The 25,437-nt window shown below is 36.3% G+C and overlaps 2 protein-coding genes across 3 annotated transcripts; one reads left to right on the forward strand and one right to left on the reverse strand.

Moving 5' to 3' along the window:
- The first annotated feature begins 69 nt into the window (after nucleotides 1-69).
- LOC146465540 (phosphatidylinositol 3,4,5-trisphosphate 3-phosphatase TPTE2-like) lies at nucleotides 70-18,590 on the forward strand. 2 transcript variants are annotated; one of them, XM_085128401.1, is made up of 18 exons: nucleotides 70-429; nucleotides 4,430-4,477; nucleotides 6,064-6,142; nucleotides 7,353-7,426; nucleotides 8,071-8,184; nucleotides 8,903-8,993; nucleotides 9,567-9,630; nucleotides 10,144-10,208; nucleotides 10,694-10,754; nucleotides 11,497-11,578; nucleotides 12,145-12,233; nucleotides 12,523-12,584; nucleotides 13,209-13,289; nucleotides 14,140-14,245; nucleotides 14,638-14,735; nucleotides 15,137-15,241; nucleotides 15,996-16,066; nucleotides 16,975-18,590. In XM_085128401.1, the coding sequence occupies exons 1-18, from the start codon at nucleotides 176-178 to the stop codon at nucleotides 17,075-17,077; spliced, it is 1,647 nt and encodes a 548-aa protein (XP_084984527.1). In that variant the 5' UTR covers nucleotides 70-175; the 3' UTR covers nucleotides 17,078-18,590. The 2 variants fall into 2 exon arrangements, with proteins under 2 accessions (XP_084984527.1, XP_084984528.1); XM_085128402.1 differs by lacking the exon at nucleotides 70-429 and adding an exon at nucleotides 3,910-4,096.
- Nucleotides 18,591-19,843: 1,253 nt separating this feature from the next.
- On the reverse strand, nucleotides 19,844-24,725 carry LOC146465541 (uncharacterized). Its single transcript, XM_085128445.1, has 2 exons — nucleotides 24,246-24,725; nucleotides 19,844-21,701 (listed from the first exon to the last, which is right to left on the reverse strand). Exons 1-2 carry the CDS (start codon nucleotides 24,681-24,683, stop codon nucleotides 21,399-21,401), a joined length of 741 nt encoding a protein of 246 aa, XP_084984571.1. The 5' UTR covers nucleotides 24,684-24,725; the 3' UTR covers nucleotides 19,844-21,398.
- Between the last annotated feature and the right edge of the window lie 712 nt (nucleotides 24,726-25,437).

Consider the following 25,437-nt stretch of genomic DNA (forward strand, 5'->3'; position numbering starts at 1 on the left):
TTGGTTGTTTCCCCCTAAAAATATAAGTAATGATTGAACAGGAATTTACTTACCCCTCCCCTGAGAGGTAGAATCGTCCCAGCTTGAAACTGGTGTCTGATTTCGAACCACTAGTTCCACAGAAGCGGAGCTTTCGTTAACTGGGATGTTTTTATAATCATTGCGTTTTAAACTTATGGAGAACCCTAATTTCAGTGCTACCTACCATCGTTACGGGAGTCAAGAAAAACTGGTTACGAAAATGCACGAGGATGAGGAAGATGGTGATTACGATGATGAGGAAGACGAAGACGACGAAGATTTGAAGGAGGAGGAGTATGACTTTGCACAGATTTCGGTCACCCCAAAGCATATCTGCTTCGTTACTGATGCTTCTCTGAGTTCCTGGAGCGATCCGGAAACACAATGGGAAAAGACCAGTTGTTTAGGGTAGGTGCTTAGCTGCACGATATTAAAAAATCATTCATAAAGAGCGGGTGGTTGTTAGAAATCTGTAAGCTCAAATTAAATGCGTGCGGTGATGTGATCAGGCAGGCATAAACAAATAGCTATATAGCCAATCTGGCTTACTATGTCTTAAATTAACAATGCCGCAGAGAGAACCAAGTTTTCTTTGATTATACAAATAATTTGAACCCTGCCGGTATTATATTGTCGTATCCATTTGACGATTTGCTGTTTAATACGTGGTTCGTTTGAATGGCGGTTCAAATTGTTTCCGAGTTAATCTACAAACACGTACACTTTCCTCTTGATAAGAAGATACAATTATAAGCTAAAGTTTACGGAAGTGACAACATATGAAACAATAGCGACTTTTGAGCTTAGCCGAGCTTTTGTAAGATTAAGGAGTATTGTTAGACCGACAGAGAGCCTTAAATGGAGCCTTTTAACCATCTCTTCCTCTATGGCACTTGTTGGGCAAAATTTCCGCACAGCGCCATACATTAATTATGTATACATTTTACGACTTAAAGCTCTATTCATGCTTGCCGTTTTTGTTAGAGGGTTACGGTCAGTATAAAATGCAGACTGCAGACTGCAGATTGCAGACTGCAGACTGCAGACTGGGTATAAAATGTAGACTAGGTATAAAATGCAGACTGCAGACTGGGTATAAAATGCAGACTGATATCAAAACCGCCTCTTCGTCAAATACAGGATACATTTTCAATTTTCAGCTTACCCTAGTGTCACGCAATCACATTTCCGAGGTCATCTCCCACAAATTAACCTTATTTTTGACTCATTTCTCAACAGTTTGTTTTCTTTATCTCGATTTGGTAGCTTTCATTTTCTGAGGCCCTTTCTTCACAAAGAAGACTTCAGCTTAATCACTTTGCATTAGTTCGTAAACAATATGAAGCCCATGTCATGACGGTTTTCATAGTTATTATAATGAGGGAAACAGACTTGATTTCCAAGGGGGCAAGCAATTTGACATCGACAGATTTTAACTAGTTTCTTTGAATATTAATGAAGTTTGTCAAAGACAAATTGTATACCTTCAGTATGAACACATATTTTATTCAAAAAACATTATTTTACTGCCACCCTGACTGCCACTTACCGATGTCGCCGATGTCATGTTGACGCAAAGTGGCGAAAAGGTCAGCCACGTGCGAAGTAAAGGTCATGTGTCCCTGTTATTGCTTACGTCATGCTTTGGGGTTGTTTATTTCAAGGTTGACGCTTTTCGAAAAAAATATAATAATGTCAATTTTATGGGAAAGGATCTCGAAAGACGATTGTATAACACTAGCGTAAGTTAAGTTGAAAAATTCAAAATGTATCCTGTATTTGACAAAGAGGCGGTTTTGGTCTCAGTCTGCATTTTATACCAAGCCTGCAGTCTGCAGTCTGCATTTTATACTGACCGAAGAGGGTTAGTGTGACAGTGGTGGATGTATAATATTAGTATATGGGGCTGTGTGGAGATCTTTCCCACTTGTTGCTATGTTCATACTACACAAACTAGGTGCAAGACCCAGTTGAAACATTATGCTTCTACTTAGCCAAACTTAATAACATTTTGGTTCAGACATTGTACCAGAGTCATACTTTATTATTCATGGTTTTCTGAATCCATGTCACAAACAGTGAACCATCAAATTAAAAATTGGAACCATATTCTTCGACTAAATTACATCGTGAAAACTCATGTTCTAACAAATTATGGTTGTAAAACTCAAGGAGGTGAAGGCAAGAAATGTACCACAAAAGGCCCTGTTTTTAACACCCATATGGCAGATGTTCTCATTTTAGACTGACTTGTAACCAAACTCCTGATTTTCAAGAAATACCGCTGTTGTTTTGACCATGTCAATGTCAGTTTCCCTGAAAGCAACAGGTGGCCTTTAATGAAAATATGTTGCTGTTCAAAATTATTTTTGGTTTAAAGGAAACCATTTTCAAGTGAAAAGATTACTACTTCAAGCTTTCAGTGATTCATAATATATAATTATTAAATAAATACTATTGTCGTGATGGAAAAAATCTTTTTTTGCGTCTTCTGTGGTACGTTAACCCTTTAACCCCTAATATCTAAGAACAAATTCTCACTTCTTCTCCCATCTCCAACAGCAAGTTCTTTATTGGTGAGCTCTAGATCTGTAATTGATTCAATTTGCTGTAATTCACTGGCCAGCAAGGTTGCAAACTTGTATAACTGCAGTTGTGGTGTGTGGTGTAATAACTTAGCAGGAATAGATTTTGTATTGAAGTATCCGGATTCTGATGTGAAGCAGGGTGATGAGGTGTGTTCTTAGTCTACTTCAAGTTATTACCCTTGTAATAATCTTTGATTAACTTTTGGGCAATAAACTGAGGGCTGTTTAAAGACTCCTTCCTGCAGATCATAGGCCTGTTATAAAGTGGAAGGTTTGCATAGTCACTTCAGCACTCAGTAGATCTTGACAATTGCAGTACCTCTATCCATTTGGACTTCTCATCAATGATCACTAGGAAAGGTTCTGCAAACAATTGGCCATACTAAGCCTGGGCAAGTTTAGGTTTTCTAACTTTTTGGCCAAAAAAGCAATATACCCCCCCCCCCCTCTCCCCTTCCCTTTTGCAGAGGTTATTGAGTAGTTCCTGTGAGCCTGGTTTGATTAACGATCTTGAGGCATGCACAGTTGGGCACTTAGTCATCGCCTCTCCCAGACCAACCCATGATGCATCCAATATTAACTAAACTTCCATCTTGGGTATATGGCGAACTGACACACCTGATGAAACAAGGATGTTCTTGAGTGGCTGAAACCACAAGACTTTGCACTTTGGACAGTACTCTGCTTCATGGACCTGCTGATCGCTGGGTGGTCTCTTCCTTGGTTAACTCTATTCCTTAACTGTAATATCTATTTGTTGTCATAAGGCATGAATCTACTTCGTCTATCAGCTTGCATCTTGTTTTGGAAGTTAGCTTGGCCAAAGCTTTATCTCAAAAACTACCAAATTCACATGTTTCAGCCTAAGCTGAAAATTCTGGCCATCTTGATTACATTATTTACCAAGAAAAACATCACTTCTTCAACCGAGAAATTAAATAAATAACAAAAGTATTTTACATGTACATAATCTCACCACTCTTCTACTTTCAGATCAAAATTAGGCTTTATTTAATTTAGCCAATTGAAAATAAATAGACATTGAAGCCAAATTTGAAGTTGAACTTGTTCCTTGGACTTATTGGTGCTGTCCAGTGATCCCGCTTCCTTTAGGCATTCACTGCAGGGTCATTGTAGTGACATACATTATAGATTACCATCTTTGCCTGAACTTTGTGGTGTTCAGAGATGGGTGTAGACAAAAATGGGCACATGTGATACCTTGCATGCTGTAGGCACATGTAAGACCACATGGTATAGTGTTGAACTATGATTACCATATCATCATAATACACTGCTGTAAGTTGTTATTTTGTGGGTACTTAATTTCCTGTAACCCACTTCAGAGCAGGGTTACAGTTAAACATGATTATGTCCTTGGAGCAAAATCTTTTAATTCACCATCATCATGATGAAGAAAAAAAAAGAAGGAAAGATAAATTGTCAGATAAGATTATAGCAGACCAGACAGCGGTGCTGCAACAAGGGTTTGTATTAGAAGCAAGGTATCTACTTGTGGAAGGGATTTAGTTTGATGGAAATTGTGAAGGGCTACTGTGAAGAGAACTTGGAGTTGTCTGTGGAACCTTTCAACCAAAAAAATGCCAAGATGAAAGTGGACAGGAATTTTATCAAAGTCTGACAGCGAGTGCTTAGAAATTGAGAACTGGTTGCATGAGTGCTCTCAAAACCAAAAACAGATGTTGAGCCCTGCATTAGACACACTCTTTGAAGCATAACTTTGCTTTGACCTGCTTTATTTTTTGTATTTGTTGATAGCCAATGATAAACGAGTGAACATTTTATTTGTTACTTCACAGAAAATTCAGGGAGAATCTTAGAAGAATTTTGGAGCATTTCTGTTTCAGGTACTACAATAAAACTGTTGATTTTTTTTGTCAGCACACATGCGTATATATATTGATCAACTCATTACATAATATACATGTACCAAGAGTCTGTTTTATATGGCAAGATCTCTCAGTATCATGATACTAGTTACCAGGTAATCAACAAGCTCTTAGCAAAGCAGCTACCCAAATCCTCCTAATATGGGAATTAATGCCTTTGGTTTTAAGTGTGGTTTATTTCACTCATCATTAGAGTGTTAAAGTGCTACTATGATCAACTTTTCACCTCTTAAATTTTAAGGTTTATCACATAGAATTCTAGGAAAGATTAAAAACGTCATTTACTGTTTCTAAATATCTGCATTGGTTCCGGAGATATTTAAGTTTGAAAAATGTGTAAAATATTTAAATGAGAGGACTAATGACGTCATACTCTCAACTCAATATAACATCAAGTTTATAAATAGAGCTATCTTAGTCAATTTACAGCAGAGACCATTGAAACCTGGCAGGCTAATAGTTCTAAAGGCAATACACCTACGGCTATAAAAAATTCGGTTGCCATGGCAACTCACTCTTTTCCAGTCCCCTCCAACCTGATTTCAATATTTTAGTGATTTCCAGCTTAAAAAACATTTAACAAGGCCACGAACTCGGCCTAAGATATTTATACGCTTGCTGGATCATGCAGATGTGGCACCATTGGCAAATATCAAAATAGAACGCCAAAGGTGGCCAGCAAAGCCTTAAGTATCTGGGAGGACTGGAACCCAGTATGTTGCCATGGTAACAAAACTGACAAGCTCATATTGTGGAGCGCACCTAGAACAATGTCACTGCGAAGAATTAAGTATTTCTGATACAAATTGGCTGAGATATCTTTTTTCAAAATATTTGGTCAAAATTCGGTTGAGTTTATGACGTCATCACTTGGCTAATTTGCATATTTTAAAAACTTGAATATCTCTGAACCAAAAAGAGATATTTGAAAATAGTAAACAGAATTCTTCTTCTATTACAGATTACTTGTTTATGTTTAAAATGGCTTAGATTAGAAAGAGGCGAATTTCGTCATAGTAGCACTTGAATAAATTGATAGCTTTCCCACACATACTTTAGTTTCTTGTACATACTTTATTACCACTTCCCCAAAGAGGATTTTCAGAGGCAATAATATACAGTTAAACTAAAAATTAATCATTAAACTTAAAAAAATGCTATAATAATCGTAATAATTATAATAATAGTCTAGTTGACTTAAATAGAGCAAAGCACAATCAAGCAGAAGTGCAAAAGTTACTTATAATAAGAGGCGAGACCTAAGGCAGCGTTTAAACGCATTAACCGATTCGCAAAGTTTCAGATCGTTTGATAACGAATTCCATAATTAAAGTAAATGCTGTATGCTCTTATCTTGCAAACTCGTGTGTAGCCTTTGAAGGATCTTGTAATAAATCCTTCAACTATGTGCCATTTTCATCCATTCACAACAGAACTGTACATAATATTATTAATATTAATATCCAATCAGAATACGTGTGCGTATGACATGCTTCAGGTAATACAAATGCAAGTAAATTGTTGGTTGTCCTTTGTTGTTTCAGACTGTTTAGTCTCCTGCTAGTGGTGGTAGACATTATAATAGTAATCATAGACTTGGCCACTTCAGGACAATCAGAAAGGGTAAGGATGATACAATAGTGATGAGCATGTAATTTCTCCATTTCATATCACTAGTTGGTCAAACAAACAGGTCATCAGAATAAAGGAACTGATCACCAAAGATGATCAATCTGCTTTGATTTTTAAACAAATTCTCTTAACTAGTACCATAAAAATACAGAGAGAACAGTATGGAGAATGTGCATGTTGATATATTGGGAATTAAAGGGTGAAAGTAAAAAGATGTTGTTTCACGGTGCCACCACTGGTCTCCCTGTGAAAGCAATGTCTGAGTAATAACAACAGAAATACCATACTGTTGATATAATTATAACCCAGATCTAGGTAGTAGTAATTATTCTGATTGGTTGAAACAAAATTCCTATGTGGTACCCATGTATGATGATCATTATTTTGTGGTTTTCACGATCAGGGAAAGGAAATTGGCCATGTCTTTCTGTTTTGTCGACCTTGTCGAAGATATTCTTCACATTAACAGCTGCTAGAAGATTTATTATTTGAAGACTGGAATAAATGAAATACACTCCAATTTACTGAATGTTTTGAAGGTTTTGATCTCTTGACCGTGCATCAATTTGGAAACATGGAGCAACTGTTTACTCAGGCTATCAATGTTGTAACTAAAATATTTTTTGTAAAGAGTGCATGCTTGGGAAAAATGATTTACCCTCAAGTTTCAAGAGGAACATTGAAGTTCAGTTGTTTGAAATTTGTGATACCGGTAACTGTCATAATTAATTTTCATTCATATTGGCTGGACTGCATACATTGCAGCTGCAAAATCTATGATTTGTTCCCTTAAGATAACACATAAAATAACAAATCACTTCATTGACATGTTGTTAGTATCTAGGAGAGAGTGCTTACTAGCTATAGGCACAGTGATTTTTGAGGGAGGGAAAGACCAGAATATTAATCATTAAAAACACTCTTTGAAGCAACGACAGTTGGCAAAAAATTCAACTCAAATATAAATGGTGCATTCTTGCACTAAACACTGATTAATAATGCTGAGCACAGGAATGCACCCAGACCACATTGGTGCAGAAGCTATCTCTGCTCCCCTACTGTATCCCTTAAACATGTTGATAACTGTCAGTGTTTTTATGGCCCACCATGTTTGTTTATTGCAGGTTTAACAGCTTTAAAATGCTGCCAATCATTGTCTTTATTGTTTGGAACCCATCATTTCACTTTTTCATCCTTGCAGATTCTGGAGGTAGTTTCTATCGTAATAGTAACGTACTTCTTGATTGAACTACTACTTCGAATGTATGCCTTAGGGTAAGCTTACTTTCAAAAGATATTATTATTTGGTAATTTAATATAAATAAAAAGTTACTTTAAATTTTGTAATTAGGGGATTTACAGTCAATCTACATCACACATGACCGGTATTTTTGAAATTTGAGCAGAGTTTTGAAATTTACATGTCAGTTTTGAAATTATGTTGCCAACAAGATTCAGAGTTCCGTAGAAATTTGAAAGTTTAATAAACTTTATAATTTGACGTTATAAAGCTACGAATTTTTCTTTGCATTTAACAGCATAAAGTATTTAAAAAATGCACAATGTTTTCTAAGAACTTAGAGTTTGAATGTTCACTTATTCATTCTCAAGGTTCAAATACTGGTCATGTGTGACGTAAACTGACTGTAAACCCCCAAATTATGTTTTGCACCCATTCTGCCAACAGGGAAGGGGGTGCTGGTCCATGAATTTTATGTACAATTTTTTTTTGTTCATAAGTTGCTAATTTTGGGATTAGTAGGTCTATGCCCTACTGAAATAATACAATTATTGTAGGCCACATTACTTAGAATTCCAGAAACAATTTTGAAAACTTCAAAAGTCCTCTTTATTTAATGTAAACTCGTGATGCTTCAAACTCTCTCTACTCATCGTTGATTGTATGTGATTAATTTCAGAACATCATTCTTTCATCGATGGCTTGAAGTCTTAGACATGATTGTAGTCATTGTTTCATTTGTTCTCACACTCATCTTCTCTGTTCTGACATTGGAAGAACATGGTTATGCAAAGTAAGTAGCTTGGTTTGGACATTTACAGTAGATCTGAATTTAATCCCAAAAAGTTGAAATAAAGATGGTACTCTAACACTAGAGCTTGCCCTCAACTGTCATCAAGAGGAACTTGTTCTGCTGCACTTTTCAGACTTTCTGTATGTAACTAGGCTAAGAATTATTTGAAGATGAAAGTGTTAAGTTGTTGTCATTCAATAAAAAGGGTTTCCTGCAAAATTGGTATTAATATCAAACTACTTTTTTGGCAAAAAAGTCAGAAAAACACCCCAAAGTTGCCCAGCCCATGCTGACAGTGCAGATTTTGTGGATCCATATTATCTTCCCATTTGCCAAAAGGTTATATTTTAAAGGATTTCATTACATGAAACTGATACAGTACTACATGTATATAAACTAGGTAGCTGAACACAGTTTAGTAGCATGTATGCCTCAATTTCCATTTCTTTCAAACCATGCAGTTCTGATTGTGCAAGTTAAAACTATAACGCATCATTATTTTGGTTGTTAAGTTGAGGTGGGTGCTTATGGCAACTTATTGTATTTCTCCGTCACTTGTCTGTAACAAAAGGACACATACACCCCTTTGCAGGAAACTCTTCAATAAATCCAATTTTTGGAATCCTTTTATTTTTAACAGCTAGTGTAATAATTTAATTTTAATTTAATTTATTATATGTTGCAAAGAATAGCCTTCTATTTTTTTTTCTGTTCTTAGACTTATTGTGGCAGCTCGTTTTGTGCGTGTCCTGTTATTTATAAGAATTGTTACGGGGAAAGATCAGCTTGAAAGAGCAACAAGAAGAATGGTGAGTGTAATCATATGGAAGAAAGCTATTTTAAAATTAATTCTGATCAGTACAATGACTGACCAGACTGCCCCTTTAAAACCTTTTGGCATCTCCTTAGGGATGCTTTTGACAACATCATACACAGTAACTCTAAAATTTTATTTATGCTGTAGGTTGTGTTCTTAGTCGTTTTCTATTGTGTTTAGTGTTTTTTTTTTTTTTTCGAGGTGAAGGTGGGGGGGGGGGGTTGGTTGGAGGGAATGTTTGTTTTAAAAAAAAAATGTTTTCAGAACTTTGCTTTGCTTGGGCAACCTTTTTAACTACGACTGAGTACGTGGTTGGAAAATGTTTTGTTGGGACACTGAAACCAATCATTAACTCTGGTTTATAGTTGCTATTGGTCCCAATAGAGCAGGACCTTTGTGATAGCAAAATATAGACTTTGAGCTTCTTATTGTACCATGTATTATTTGGCTACCAAGTGTTTTAGCAGAAAATTGCAAAGTATCAACATGTATCTAGTGCTCCATGTGACCTATGAGCTAATTTTGTTCTTAAATTCACATGGTCGTTTGTTGTTTACTGTTATAGATATCACAGAACAAGAGGAGATATCAGAAGGATGGTTTTGATTTAGATCTAACATATGTCACGGGTAAGACTGCTTTGTTGCAAATTCATTCCAAGAGAGTAGATCCTCATTTGAAATCAAGAAAAAGTTAATATCTACTTAATGCAAGTTATTAGGTCGCACTTGAGCCTAGATGGCCCACACAGCCAGAGCTTAATCTGTTTTTTGTAGCATGAAGCAACTAGGAGTATCACTCTCCCCTGGATGGGATGCTAGTCCATCACAGGGTTACTCCCAGCAATGTCATCGTTATCCATTTTTTTCCCCTGGGGTGAAGAGAGATAATGTGGAGTAAAGTTTCTTGTGTAAGGAAACAACACAGCAATGAAGAGATCAACCTGGCTCAAACCCATGACCCATCAATCATCCAACCATTCGATTGAAAGTCCAATGGGCTAACCAGTATTAACAGGTTGCTTAATGTGAATTTTTAGTATAATTTTTCAATATTATTTTGCGGTTTTATTCAACTTAACCACAGTTTAATTACCATTAATTTCCATCCCGGTAAAAATTGTTCCTTTGTTTTGTGTACAGAGAGAGTGATAGCCATGTCATTTCCATCGTCTGGGAAGCACAAGTTGTATCGTAATCCAATCTCTGTAAGTTTGTTGGTACATGTACTATGTAGTCATTAAATCTGTTGTTCATTTATGTACACGTATCTTATCTAACTAACAATAATTAATAGTTAATTATTAACAGTTCAGTCATCTCATATCTGGTTGGTTTTCTTTCCCAAAACAAAAAACAGTACAAAAATAATTAATAGTTTTTATGGTGTTCACCAAAGAAGTGATATATGCTCCTTTTGCAGGAATCCCTTCAATAGGCCATTTTTCTGATGGCGTCATTTTACTGCAACTACCAAAATTCATTTTGTGTTCCTTTTCAAATTCAAATTTTGTAATCCCACTGGACAGCAAGGAACAATAGCCTAATTAGCATGAGAAAACAAAAACCAGAAGGATTCTGGTAGTTCTAGTAAAATGATACTGTAGTGAAAATGTCCTATGATAATAATTAATTAGCGCAACACATACTGCAGTATATCATTACTCATAACTGTACTGTGATTAACATGCAGGAAGTTGTGCGGTTCTTGGATACCAGACATGAAAATCACTACAAAGTCTACAATTTATGCAGTAAGTAGTCTGTTTTCTGTGCAATACAATGGCCAGATACAGCAAGAAATGGATCATTTTCACAATAGCATCATTTTACTACAACTACCATTAGATAATTCTTTGCGTTTCTTCCTTCCTTATTCCACTTTTGTTATCCCAATGAGGTTTAAATAATGAAAGCCTTCATTTGCACAAGACAGCAAAGAAACTGAAGGATTCTGGTAGATATACTAAGATCATACCATCATGAAAAATGGGATGTGCATATATAGTATATTCATAAACACTGAGCCAGTAATAATTTGGATCAGTTGTACGTCTCTATGATGCACAGATAATCACCAAAACAATGCAATCCTGACCATAAAACGTAAACCAAAACCATTCCCAAAAGAACACACTTCTGCCAATTCAGAGCAAACCAAGTCACTTTCCAAAACAAATTCAAATTCCCCTTACATTGAAAATAGCTTAGGTTCTTAACTGAGGACCTGGCCTTCTGTAAACCACCTTTTGATGTGGGCTTCATCATTAAAGATTTATAATTATTTTATTTTATTATTATAACAAATTATTACTAAACATTTCATTTGTTAGATGCTATTGGGGGCAGAATGAACAGAATACCATTCCTGCCATTTATTCCAAAAACAGGGTATCCCAGAAACATTGAATACCATACACCCTTATTAGTCCTGTTTAGAAATATTTAGTCCAAAGAAATGTGCCATAAGTTAATTTTCTGCTTGCCTTCATCCAGGTGAGAGAAGTTATGATCCAGCCATGTTCCACAACAGAGTGGAGAGAGTGCTTATTGACGACCATAATGTCCCTAGGCTCAGGTTAGAATCTGTTTGTTGCATATTAATTTTATTTATTTGTGTAATTTTATTTATTTATTTATTTATTTATTCGTTGGTGCCTTGGTACATGCACATGTACAGTCCCAAACTTCCCAGAGAATTACAGGATTACAGAATGAGATGTATGTTAAAAAATTCCATCAGGGTCCATGCATGCGACTTGTGTCAGTTAAGTCACCATTACAATCAGCAATTTGTCTTGCAACTTGTCTTGCAATTTTGTTGAGCTGTTGCAAAACAAGTTGCAAGAAACATTGCATGGTGTAACATGCCTTGAAATGAACTTGCCTCACAATCTTTTTGTTGCAATCACCATTGACCCATCTGACTTCTACTTTTCGCAACTGTTGTGCCAACAAAGTAATTGCGAGACATGCTAACAGGGCATGTTACAAAAAGCAATGATTCATGCAACTTGTGTTGCAACAAAATTGTGAGGCAAGTTGCAAGAAACATTGTCTAGTGTTAGAGCGCCTTAAGCTACCAGAGGATGCAGTTAAACCCAGGCTATGCAGATAAGTGATGTGAATTTCCCATCTTTTCAGTCAGTTACTGTATTTTACTCACAATGTGAGGGAATGGCTTGACAGAGATCCCAAGAATGTTATTGCTGTACATTGTAAAGGAGGAAAAGGTAATTAAAGTCTAACATAATTATTTTTTAATTTAATAATAAATATTAATGATAATTAATTCTGTAAATTTGTATGGTGCATATAAATTCCATGATGAGATTATCAAATGCGCTTTACAGTATGGGGACACTCTCCAGATCCAATTAGAATTCGGAAATGTTGGTTTTTGAGGAGAGGGGGGAAAAGAGTACCTGGAGAGAAACCTCTTGGAGCAACGACAAGAACCAACCACAAACGCAGCCCACATATGATGCAGAGTCATTGCTTTTTGTTGTTTGTTTGCTTTAGGAAGAACTGGGACAGCAGTCTGTGCATGGCTGATTGCAAGTGGACAATTTGAACAGGCTCAGGTATAATTCTCAACAAGTCAGATGTTAATATTCAGGGGTTTCATTAGAAGCCGGCAAACGGCAAAATTCACTGCCTACTTTGTCAGAATTTACCTCTTACACGTCGCCTACTTTGTCCGTATTTTCACTCAAATTATTAAAAAAAAAATTTCAACCGGTCGCCACCTACTTTAGTTAGCTCAGAAGGCTTTTTCAAAACTTACTGAAACCCCTGAATATTAAAGGACTGTTTTGTTTGCATAATTCTTTAATTATTATTTATTTCAATCAGAAGAGGCAAACGTAATCAAGAAGAGTTAACAAATGTTTCCACGATCACTCTTCGTACAAAAAAAATCATCAAGTGCATAACTATATTTGGCGCCAATCAACCTTCAAAGCTTCATCATTCATCATCCCCATCTCCTTGTGTCCTCACCCCCCCCCCCCCCCTCCACCCACACTCCACACACACACACCCAAGAACTTCTAGGGCTAAGAACCATTTAAACCAAATAAAGGCAGGCCCTGTCTTTTAATTAATTAATAATTTATTGTATTTTAACAGTTGAAGGGTAAGACTAGTTTAATAATGTACCAGGTTAGGTTTGCAGAAATTAGCTTAATATTTTCTTTTGCCTTTAGCATAGCTTGGAGTATTTTGGACACAGGAGAACAGATTATTCAGTTGGTAATCAATATCAAGGAGTACAGACACCAAGTCAGGTTTGTACATAGAAAAACAACATTATTATATGATCAGACAAAAACAACTACAATTTGAAATACCATTAGTGCATCGGGATTGCACACCCTTCAATAGACCCTTCCCTAAAATGGCGGCCAAAAATTCAAATAAGTTAAAATTAAAAACGTATACCAGCACTAGAAAGAACACTTTTACTTTAGTAACCCTGCAAAGGTGTAATATCAGCTGAGAAAATGTAAGTTGAAAAATGAAAAATTTACAGACGTTTGTATGACTGGGGGTATGATGTATACCCTCAGTCATACAAACGTCTCTAAATTTGTCAAATTGCATCTTACATTTCCTAACCTGATATAACACCTAATATGCTGAAACTTTGCAAGGTTACTCAAGTAAAGGTGCTCTTTCCAGTCCTGGTATCAGTTTTTCATTCAGTTCAATTTTAACTCATTCAAATCTGTTGCTGCCATTTTGGATCTAAGGGTCTATTTTTTTTTTACTGTGACATTTACAGATTTTCTCTAACATTTCTTTTTTTGCGCTTTTATCATTGTAGTTGGTCATATCATATATATTTGTTGGAAGCACCTCATATAGGAACTTGCATCCTGTCCACATCTTCCCCTTTGGGAGATGTCGTCTATTTCTTTTCTTTATGTTATGTTTCCCAGTAAAGCTGATAAACAACACTAAACACACAAGCCAGTGGACTTGACAAAATTTTTATTTTAATTTGTGCTAATTCTGATTCCTATAAGACACTGTCTTCGCAGTGGCACCTTAAAGATTGTAGTTTGTTTAATAATATTATCTCTGTCTGCAAGAAACAAGACACTAACTTAGTTTGTTTGTTTATTGTAACTGCAGAGTCGCTTTGTAGGTTACCTTGAACAAGTTTTCACCAAGTTAAATGGACGACTGCCAGGGTCTGTGTCTTATCGCATTAAAAACATCAAGATTGATGGAATATCTGGTATGTATTTACATATTAAATACATTTCTTGTCTACTGATTGGTTACTTTTGGTATCAAGGGTAAAATAATGTATTAATAATGAAAAAGGTAGACATTAATAATTAATGCTGCAAGATGTTGAAAGGTGTTTTATTTTCATAAAATCCTTGACCTAAAACAAAGGCTTTTCTGGTGAGGTAAAATGGGTATGGGGGTGGGGGGTGGGGAACCTGATCTCAGGTTAAGGACTATGACCCCAAACTATTCAGTTAGCTCAATCTTGCAGTGGGGGAGGGGAGTGTAGAGTAAGGCATAAATGAGGCCGCTTAATAAGCCTTTATGGCTTTCTTGTTGCATTTGAAATTACCACACTTGCCATTCAATCTGATCACTGCAATATTATTGTGTCAGGTTTTGGTGATGGAAATGGAAATGATCTTTCATTTGCGATAATCATTAATGGAATTGCTGTTTTTAAACTGGAGCTTGCAAGTTCACGAGATGGACAGGTGAGGAAATGATTGACAATGATTGGTGTTTAATGCCAATGATTTATTTTCATTTGTTTGTTTGTTTGTTTTGATTTGTTTAATATATTTTTGTTAGTAAATAGCCATGACTAATTTCGGTAGTAAATAAGTTACATGACTTGTGAGATCTATGTTGTTGTAAAATATGGACCTATGGGGACCCCCCTTGGGTGTGGGAGTCCCCTGAATTTAGCATGTCTACCTTAAAAATGGGCAGCTGGCCAGGTGAGCTGAGTTTCTTAGGGCAATTTTTACAGCATGTTTAAAGGAGTTTTATAGCCAAGTTGGTCCATTTGTCTCCAGTCAATACTAATACAATATCAGTAATATGTTTTGTTTTCTTTGTGTTTTTTGGTTTTTTTTTTTTGGTTCTCTAACAGATTAGGTTGCTGAAAGATCTTGACAAACTTGTCATTATTCTCTCTGAAGCTGAATCACCAACTCTAACAGGAGATGTTAAGATGAAGTTTTATTCATCAAACCCAGTAAGCTGTTATTACAGTACACTGTGCTTTTAAGGATGTTCACAGTAATATGTGCATTCTTACTGCATGTGCACATAATTCAGGTCATAAATTATGTCAGAAGTCTGACCACAAATAGTGGATCAGAGAATTTACTCTGCAGTGTATGTTAAAGTGTTAAAGTGAACCCGTGAATTTCCTACTGAGCGTTAGCCCTAGTAAAGAAAATGAGAGATCGCACAAGGTAAATAAAAAATCTTTGACCTCAGTGGGAATCAAACCCACAACCTCCTGATTTAATTGTCCATACTGTTATTCTGGCTACCAACTGAGCTGCAAGGCTGGACGGAAGCAAGTTGTTGTTGTTTACGGTGGCAATTACAGCAAATTATGTGAATGTGAAGAGTACAATAATATTGGTTGTCATGTTGCTGGCACTAAGGACACGAGTGATTGATCAGAGAATTTACTCTGCAGTGTATGTTAAAGTGCTAAAGTGAACCCATGAAATTCCCACTGTGTGTTAGCCCTAGTAAGGAAATGGGAGATCAAACGAGACAAAGAAATGAATGGAAATCTTTGACCTTGGCGAGAATGAAACCCATGGCTTCTGGATTTGATCTTCCATTGCTCTACCAACTGAGCTATGAGGCTAGATGAGATCTAGCAAGTCGTCGGTCACTGATTTAACGGTATGTGGTAATTGGGGCAATGTCATAAAATCTCATAAAATCTAGCATTTGTAATAACTGTATCGCTTGTTTTCCTTTTCCAGAGTGTTCCATGTGAATATGATAAGTGCGCTTTCTTCTTCTGGTTTCATACGAGTTTCATTGAGAATAACAGGTAACTTTGTATATACATGTACAACACTAATCCCAATTTGATTTATTCAATGCATTAAGGTCCTAATGTCAATGCAAATTAAATTTGATAGGGAGATGCAAATTAGGCCATAGTTTAATACCCTCTACAGACAAGATTTATGTTGATAATGTACTTTTTCAGTCAGTGACACAGGTTGAGGAGTGCTCTCCTGTAGCTCAGTGGTAGAGCATCCGAACAAGCAATCGGAAGGTCTTAGGTTTGACACCTGTTGGGAGAACTCTGATTTCCCGTTTCTGACTATGGCTTTGCCGCTGACTGAAAAAATACCTGCTCTCATTTATTCACCAGGGCCCAATTGTTCAAAGCCTGATTAAGCTACTGTAATCCTGGGTTAGTCTCCTTTGCAGCCGCTCGGGGTGGAGTCAAGCAACGCTCCCCATCCCCACATGGGGAAGGGAGCATTGCTTGACCCCAGCCCGAGCGGCTGCGAAGGAGACTAATCCTGGGTTAACATGAACTTTGATTCAAGTTTAATTACCAGTCAATAAAAAAAAAGTAAAAAATTATTGCCAAAAATTGCAAACCTTTTGGCCCTTCCACCACTTTTGAACGTTTTTATGAAAGTATATCATACACTGACCTGCATATAAGACAGAATATTCCATTGCTTTTATTTTTTATTTAATTTTTCCTCCATTTCTCCTTTATATAATAATTGCAACAATAAAATGTAAATATTGCAAATATTACAAGAATAAGAACTACAGGGGGGAAATGGAGAGGGGCAAAAATATCGGTAAACTAATTATGTGCCCTTTGAGTCAATTACAGTTTTTAAGATAAAAGAGAAAAACAGAATTCGCAGCCATCTTACTCGACGACTGCTAATCATTCCATTGTTATGTTAATGTTGTTGAATTTTGCAGATTGTTTCTTCGTCGTGAAGATTTAGATAATCCTCACAAACCCAAAACATGGAAGACATACAAAGAGAACTTTGCTGTAGACATTACGTTTGCCAAACTTTAACTGATTTTCTGTTATTAGTTAATTATGATGTAGAATTTATGATCAATACTAAATGAGTTGTTGAGATCCTTTAGGTGTACTCAAATTTGTTACTAAAGGGCCTTAAATTTTGTAAAGCAAATTTTGATAAATTGTCTGCAAGTAGCGGTGCTTTTATGCAAACCATGCTATTTAATAGAATATTACTATGTTGAATAATTTTCAATGAAATCATCAATATTAGTAAAAAAAATGTGGAAAAGTGGAAAACTGGGTGCATAAAAAGCCTGTGTTAAAGTTTAGGATCTCAAATGTGCTGCTTTTTGCACATGACATACAGTTCATTCACAAAACATTGGCCCATACGTGTTTTTCTTTCCTCAGGCTCTTTCAACTGTTATTTTGAGGAAATCTAGGTATACAATCAGGTTTTCTTATTCTAATTTAGTGATGACATCACATCTTCTGACAATTGAGGTTTGTTAGAGTAAAACAAAAATAAAGGATTCAGTAATATCCTTTGTGAACAGTAAAATTAATTATTAGAGCAAAGAATGGCAGAAATAGGGAAATAAAGAATTAGGAAATAAGAAATAGGTAAATAAATCCTCTATCTTTTGTCAAAAATTAGTAAGGGCAAACCCTTTAAAAAAAGAAAAACCTTTATTTTTCAAGTGTTCACTATAAGCTGAAAAAAGGGGGAAATAGGTAGATCTAAAATTTGGCATGTGCTGTTTATACCTCTGGACCTGTCATTGTCATTTTATTAGCTGTTTTGATACTGAAATAATTTTTTTAGTCTTCCATTTTATACTAGATAATAATTTTGAATTATTAGAGAAGGGATCATTCCTGCAAAATGGTTGGTCAGGAAGCTAAGAATAAAAAAACTCCCTCCCCTTCCCCTCCCCCCTTCCCTCAAATCTGTCAATGAAACAATTACAATGTGTGCAAGAGATAGATTTTCAGCCATCTGATTTGATTGACACCCCTTCAGTCTCGGAAGACTATGGAGTCGCGCTCTGAATGGTGGCTCTGGAACAGCATCTTATGTGAATGGAGAGGCTGATTCAAGATTTTACATAATAACATATCAATCTTTATACCCATAAAATCTCCATAAGTATACAAGAAAGAAGAAAAGGGAGCCAATTTTAATAATTAATTAGGCTAACTTCAGAGGCAGGGTCAGGCAAGGGGTTCTTCTGGCACCTATACGCCCAAAAATTTTGGGATGTAATAATAAAAGGCTCATTTTCAGCCTCCAGTTACTATTATATAATAATGACAATCATACATTCTCGCAGCATTCAGGTTGGGAGTGCCTCTAGCCCCCATCAGATATTCATGGTTTTCTGCAGCCTGAATACTTTGATGGAAATAGGCCATATGATTGTGTAATCCCTGTTTGTTTGAGTTGGTGTCCTGAAAGCTATTCTTGAAATCTGTCTTGATAGTCAATAAAACATTTGAATTAAACAGTAATCACACTGTAATTTGTTAATTACAAATAAAACTATTTTGTCATCATGAATATCTTGTAATTTTAATACCAGTGTTTTGCATGTACAACAAGTCGTGGCTAATTTAAACACAATAATTACAACCTTCTCTGGCATGTTGCATCAGAGGTTGTTTTTGTAAGGTTCTATTTTGCTCGTGAAAGTCAGTTTTGTAAATAAAGCCATCAAAGAAAATAAAATTCTCACTTTGTCCTTGGGTTGAAAAATAAATAAAAGATATTTAAAAAGAATGGATACTGAACATAACCTGATGTAAGTACATGAGTGGAAATTGAACAGAATTCAAACATTTTTGTGAACCTGAGATACAGGTAATAATTTGCAAAGTTCTTAAGACACCCTCAAGTGTTTGCATCAGGTTATGTCAGCAGAAGAGGCCATTTTCTATTTCATTGCCATGTCATCATATATTTTACCTAATTTCATGCAGCTAATCAGAGTTTGTGCTATTCAACAAATTTACATTGTTGACTTCCATAACGAGAGGACATATTAAATTTTCAACTTGCTTTAAGATCTTGTCCTATTGACTCCGATCCTACACTGGCCAAAACATGCCTTGAAGGGAACATGGACCTTGTGACATTGTGATGTTTAATTTCTTGCCATGTTTTTGGCCCTGAATTGGTCAATCAGTATGCACACTAACCTCCACATTTTTTATCACAAACCAAACGAGAGAGTGGGAGAAAACAGAGGAAAGGAAAAAAGAAAAGCCTGTCTCTCTTTCTCTGAATGTTTCTTCGCTTGCCACAATCAAATGTTGAAATAATTAAGTTCAGAAAAAAAAATGTTTTCCATGTCGGCAACAAAGTGTTTGATCCTTTGGCTGCAAGTAACCACAGCACTGGCCAGAAAAAAGCACTGTGCTTCTAAATTGCCAGTAGTTTAAAGAAAAAAAAAACCTCGGGAGTAAATTGCAACAAGGTCAACACTTGAGGTTTCATCATACAGTGTCAGCTTTAATAGACAGTCGCTAAATATCCCCACTGCTTGGCTAGCAGTTGTTTGATCCAAATATATATTTTTTTCTTATCTGTAATTGACCAAAATGTCTCAGATGACTGGAAAAGTCCTAACTAAAACTGGGAAGTATCGGATTATATTCCCTTAACGTTCCATGAAGAACTTGAGTTGCTTCAATGCCATGAGACAATATTGTTTGGAAATTTCAAGATGGAAGTCGTGTTTTGCTATTCAAACAGAGGAAGACATCGACATGATTGTCAACCAAATTAATTAAGCAGTGCTATAAAACACTACATTTCAACATCCTATGCATGTGCATGCAGTATTAACCTTTATTAATAACATTAAAACCGTTTCCAAGAAGTAAACAGTTTGCCAAAGGTAAACAACTATCATGCCAACATTTGTGCCAGCCCAAGGCTATTATATCCACCAAGTAACTGTTTATATGTCTTGAATAATAATTTATATATGTACATCTCGCAGTCTAGGACTCGTCTGTATAATTATATTAAAAATTCATTGTTCTAGGATTTAATGAGTAGTACTAGTTCATTATGAACCTATAAAATAATACAAGACATCTAATAGGTACTCAATTTCATTGGATAATAATAATAATAATTAGTAATGGCATTGTTCTAGTGAAAGTACAAGAAAATCATTAATATAATTATACATATGTACCACATTTTTCTGACTCAAATAGTGTTCCTACATTACAAAGATAGAACTCCTGGTACAACTTAGCAGTTGAGCTAAATAATTATAAGATCTACCATCTTGAATTCATCACTGTTGTTTGGTCCATAACAAAGCGTTAAAACTAAATTGTAGTTTCCTCTAAGTGTATAAAACATGTTCACAAAATAATCTCTTAATAAACTTCAAATTACCAAACTAAACCACCAAAATTTTATGATGTATTTTAGTCAGACAGTGAAGTCATTGATTGAGCTTTGGAGTTGCCTCCACAAAGAACATACTAGTAACTGGAAGTAAAATAAAGAATAAATAGCACAGCCACCCTGACCTAGATAACGGTAGTAATAGCTACAGGCTGCGAATGAGTAGGTTGCATAGCAGGCAATGAGCAAAAAAACTAGTTTCTGCTTATCTGGCCAAGCGAGAACACTCACTTTACACTGTATTCTCAGATCGCACAGCCAGAAAATCGGAAACTAGGTCACTGGAAACGCTTGCAGTCAGTACACAGTCTAGCTTGATGACTTCCTTGGTTCTTGCTCTTAAGTACAATTATTTTTGAATACATACACCTGCCCTTACCATCTTCAGACTTCAACAATCGATATTTAAGGTTTTGCTCACATTCAATGAACCATAGTTTTAAAAAGCTTTGTCATGACCACAAATAGAAACTTTGGGGGAAAAGACTTGTTTCCAAAATTTAACCTTCGTAACGTCAGGGTGCAGCTTAATATCTGATGATATTTACAGTAATTTCCTATTTAATAGGGGTCTCCACTAGCTTTTAAAGACTAGCAATATTTATTTTGAGTGCCTTAAATCAACTAAAAGTTATGTACTAAGCCACTGGCCACAGAAATAAAAAACCTCATAGTAATATTGTATATTATCTACTTTGCCTCCACTTATCGGCCCAATCCATATCATGTGCTTTATGGTCAACAAAGCACACACAAATGATACAATTCCTTCTTAAGATGAAATATGGAAAGGAGAATTTCTCCATTGCCATCAGGACTTTTTGTGATTAGAGCCTTATTCTCACACAATGTTATCTGGAACTATGTGCATATAAGTTACAATAAAAATTTCAGCATTGTTCTCACACCACAGTCAATAGTATCTGCCAACAGGTGCAGCAGCTAAGAATGCTTGGCTCTCATTTCAACAAAAAGTTTTTTCTTGTAGCATTCTTCATGAAACTGTTTATTGCCATCATTGGTCCATTTGCCAGAGAAGCCATTTTCCGGGTCGACATTAATGACGTCGAAGCAAGCACTACAACGTGGTCCTGCATACTGCATATAACACTCCTCATGGTACTTGCAGCCGTTGTATATACCCCATTTTCCAGACAAGCCTTTCTCAGGGTAAGCAATCAGTGGAAAGCAGCAATGTTCACATCTCGGTCCCTTGCTCTTCAAGTAGCACTCAGAATGGTATGCCTAAAAAAATGTCACAACATTAGTGCTGATAAAGACAAAGATCACAACAAGATGGAGGTTGGAAATAATAAGGTTTAATATATTTAGCATTTCACCATGTCGGGGACTGAGAGTTTTTGCTTGTAATCCATAATAATGCATCACTGATGGATGCATAATATTGCTTGTAAAATGTTGAATACATTTTTTTGTTAATTATAATTTCATTAGAAGCAGAATGGTTCTAATCATTCACTGATTTCTTTACTATTTGGTCATGAAAGAAAGTGGTTTGGTGATATATAAATTTCAACAATATTATTTTCTCAACTTTTTCCTAAGTTTGGGCAGATATAGTAAGGTACCAAACAAGAAAAAATATCTCCAGCCTGACAAAGAAAATAGAATTTTCTTGTCTGAGTCTTGATCCCAGAACACCAGCATTGTAGGCCTGTTTCTAATCCACTTAGGCACAGTCATGATAGTCTTACATGTAGCTGTACAGGTAATTTCACTATGATTAGAAGTTCACTGAAAACTTCAGTAGAAAAATATTATTAAAACTAATGTTTTATTCCATAACAATATTTCCATTGCGCATATGCCACACATTGACATTCCAATCCTAGCAGTATGCAGGATGTTTGTCCCATGAACCTAGTTTAATGGCCTTAGCTCCCATGAGTCTCCTGGTCTCCTGTAGCTCAGCGGTAGAGCATCCAAACTAGTAATCGGAAGGTCTTCATTTGACTCCTGATAGGAGCACTCAGATTTTTTTTCCTGAGAATGCCTGTGTCATTTCAACACATTGTACCGGTAATCTTCACTGTCCATGGATCCCATGAACAGCAGACAAATGTTATAATATTTATCAAGGAATTTTTGCTGCTGTTTTACAGAGGAATGCAGATTAAAATTTCAGGACCCTGTATGCATGAGGACATCACTGAGAGCTTTCAGGCTTATCAAGGGACAACGTGAAACTAATATGGCTATTAGCACTCGTCCGATTCGTCTCGTGATTTTTGAATCACAAAGAAGATTATATTTTATTACATCCCTCAGTTAGAACATGAGGTGTGATTGGTCAATTTTGTGGGGCATATTTCACTGTACGGCCCGCTAAATTTGAAAGTTTTCTTTCCCACGCACCCAATTAACCTCAGAGATAAAATAAATATCTTACTAACCTCGTTTTCTCCGTCCGTACTGTAAGTTACGGATCCTCATTTTTTCCTGTTTATTTATGGCCCACACACTTCATGCTTCAGCCATAAATAAACAGGACAAAACTCAGTCCATAACTTACAGTACAGACCCTGAACTCGGTTAGTAAGAGGTGTGTAAATTTGGCTATAAATCCTTTAGCTTGCATGGGTGTATTCTTTCACTTAACATGTCATTGAATTTCCTGGAATTCCAGCACAGTGGAAAACTTGAGAACATGATGTTGCAAACTACAAAGAAATGTTGCTTTGTGAATTTTTAATGCCACAAACAGCTGCAAAAAGGTTGAGACACTAGCCAAAATTAGTATTTCCCGATAAAAGGATATCATATTGAGAACAAGACAGTTCACGTTTATTCTGACCATGCCCCTTTCAATTAACAGTAACTGTTGATGCTGGTAGGTTTGAATGTAATCCCAAAAATTGTATGACAATGGTTGGTGGGAGAGGGGAAAAATTCTCATTTTGCTACTGCGCATAATTTATGTTCTGCGTATCTCCGCATGCTCCGAGAAACCAAGAAAGTTGGTTTCTAAATGCCAGTAACTGCTAAAACAGGGATATTTTTGGGCGGTTTGTAACTACATGGGAAAAGCAGATTTGACAACTTTGCCAATACAAGAACTGCTTTTCCCGCAAAGTCATAAACTTCACAAAAATATTTCCGTATTAGTAGGCACTGTCCTTAAACTCATTTTCCAACTGCTTGTAGCTGTAACCCACACACCTGGATCCCACAAGAATGTATCCCAGGGGTAAAACTCACATACCCCAAGGGTTACACCCCGTGACATCAAAATGGTAATCTTCACCTTACAATGTTTGCCCAAATCAATCTGTTATCAGATGAATGGCTTACAAATTGCAATCAAGTGCATAGCATTACATGTAATTCTTGCACAATCTCATTCGTTGGATTGAAGTACTGAATACTTTATCAATACTTACTGAGTTTATACGTTATGTAGATTCTACGACGGTGTAAGAATGCAATTATGTTCAAGGAATATAAGCTTACTAGCTGGTAAAAAAGGTAATTATTTATTATCGTCGAAGAGAACGTATAAAACAGAAAACAAGCTTTAAAATTCTCGTAAATACAGAGACGTTACTTGTAGAATAATCTTCTACAAACACTTGCACAGAGCAATCAACACAATCACAATGGCCTATATACATATGGTTTTATACGATTTCAAGAACGTTTAATTCAAGGATTTCAGAAATCAGAGTCAGAAATTAGTCAGTGACATGTAAAATCAAACATTCAGATTTAACGAGTAACAAATTTGCCAAATTTTTGGAGATCATAAAGTTCAAGCTGTCGTTAGCTTACCTTTAACCCTTGCCAAACCATTTCGCCACTAAAGCCCTCACTTTTGTCAGGTTGAATTCGATCGAAACATGTACAACATCTTTCTTCAGTATCGTCTGCAAATACCGCTTTCAGTTCACCCAAAAGAGCTTCTTTATCTTTGCTTACATACGGAGGTGGAAGGGTTGTAGGTAAAGACATGGCTCCTTCCACAGTTTCCGTATATGGCGGAGGAGCATCAGGATATTTCGACGAAGAAGGAAGTTCGTCTCCTTTCCCAGCCATCGATGTTGACCTTTGAGGTGGGTATGTTGCTTGAATCTTTTGCTTTGCGAGCGTCACATCCCCATTACATTCACGAAGAACTTTCTCAGCTTCTTGTCTTGAGACACCTGTCTCACTTGTAAGCTTAAAAAGCCTCGATTCAAACTCTTTATCGCCAAAGAGTTTCCTCCACATCTTTGTTATGAAAGCTAGCTGATGCAGCTGTCTTGAGGGAGAGAACTGGGTACTAGAATAAACTGCAAGTTGCTATCGCTATTTTTAGCATCAATGTCGTCATCTCAATTACAAGCTTACAAGACCTGCTTGACTACTGCGTCATGTTCGTTCATAGTTCTGAAACTAGTATAACTAGAAAAATGCCTTACCCACGCAATGTGCTGCTTGGTAGTAATATGTAATTTTAGTTCAAAACAACTTGAAAGATGCAAGGCTGATCGAACAGCTGGTATTTTAATAATATCGCCCAATATTTCGGTTAGGGATTGGGAGGGCCGGAGAAGAGAAGGGAGGTCAACAGTTTTTGAGCCCCTGGTAAGGATGGGTCGTTCATTTTTCATCTACCTTGGGGGGTGGGTCATCTTATTTTATAGCAGGAATAGGTACACATTCATCTGCCAAACCGCATGTGAAATTTTACTAAAAAAAGAAAGCAACATTCGTTCACCTTGCGTATCTCAAGGAAGATAGCAGAAAGGGAGTGACTTGACCTACGAGGATGTGGAGTGGGAGAAACATCTCTGTGAGGACTTGCTGATAAAGCAACGAGTTTGTGCCCTTGATCTGGATAAGCAGCCACAGGCATTGTATCCACTGGCAAAGACACAAGTGGCTCTGAATCGAGTGTCAGCAGCTCAGAAGCTAGTGAAAACTGTGTTCTGCAGCCGAAGTTGGGATTGATACCTCCAATGATGACAAAATACCCCTCGTG

This window comes from Pavona decussata, unplaced genomic scaffold (assembly GCF_977016875.1).
Source record: "Pavona decussata unplaced genomic scaffold, jaPavDecu1.1 SCAFFOLD_156, whole genome shotgun sequence".
NCBI classification, from domain to species: domain Eukaryota; kingdom Metazoa; phylum Cnidaria; class Anthozoa; order Scleractinia; family Agariciidae; genus Pavona; species Pavona decussata.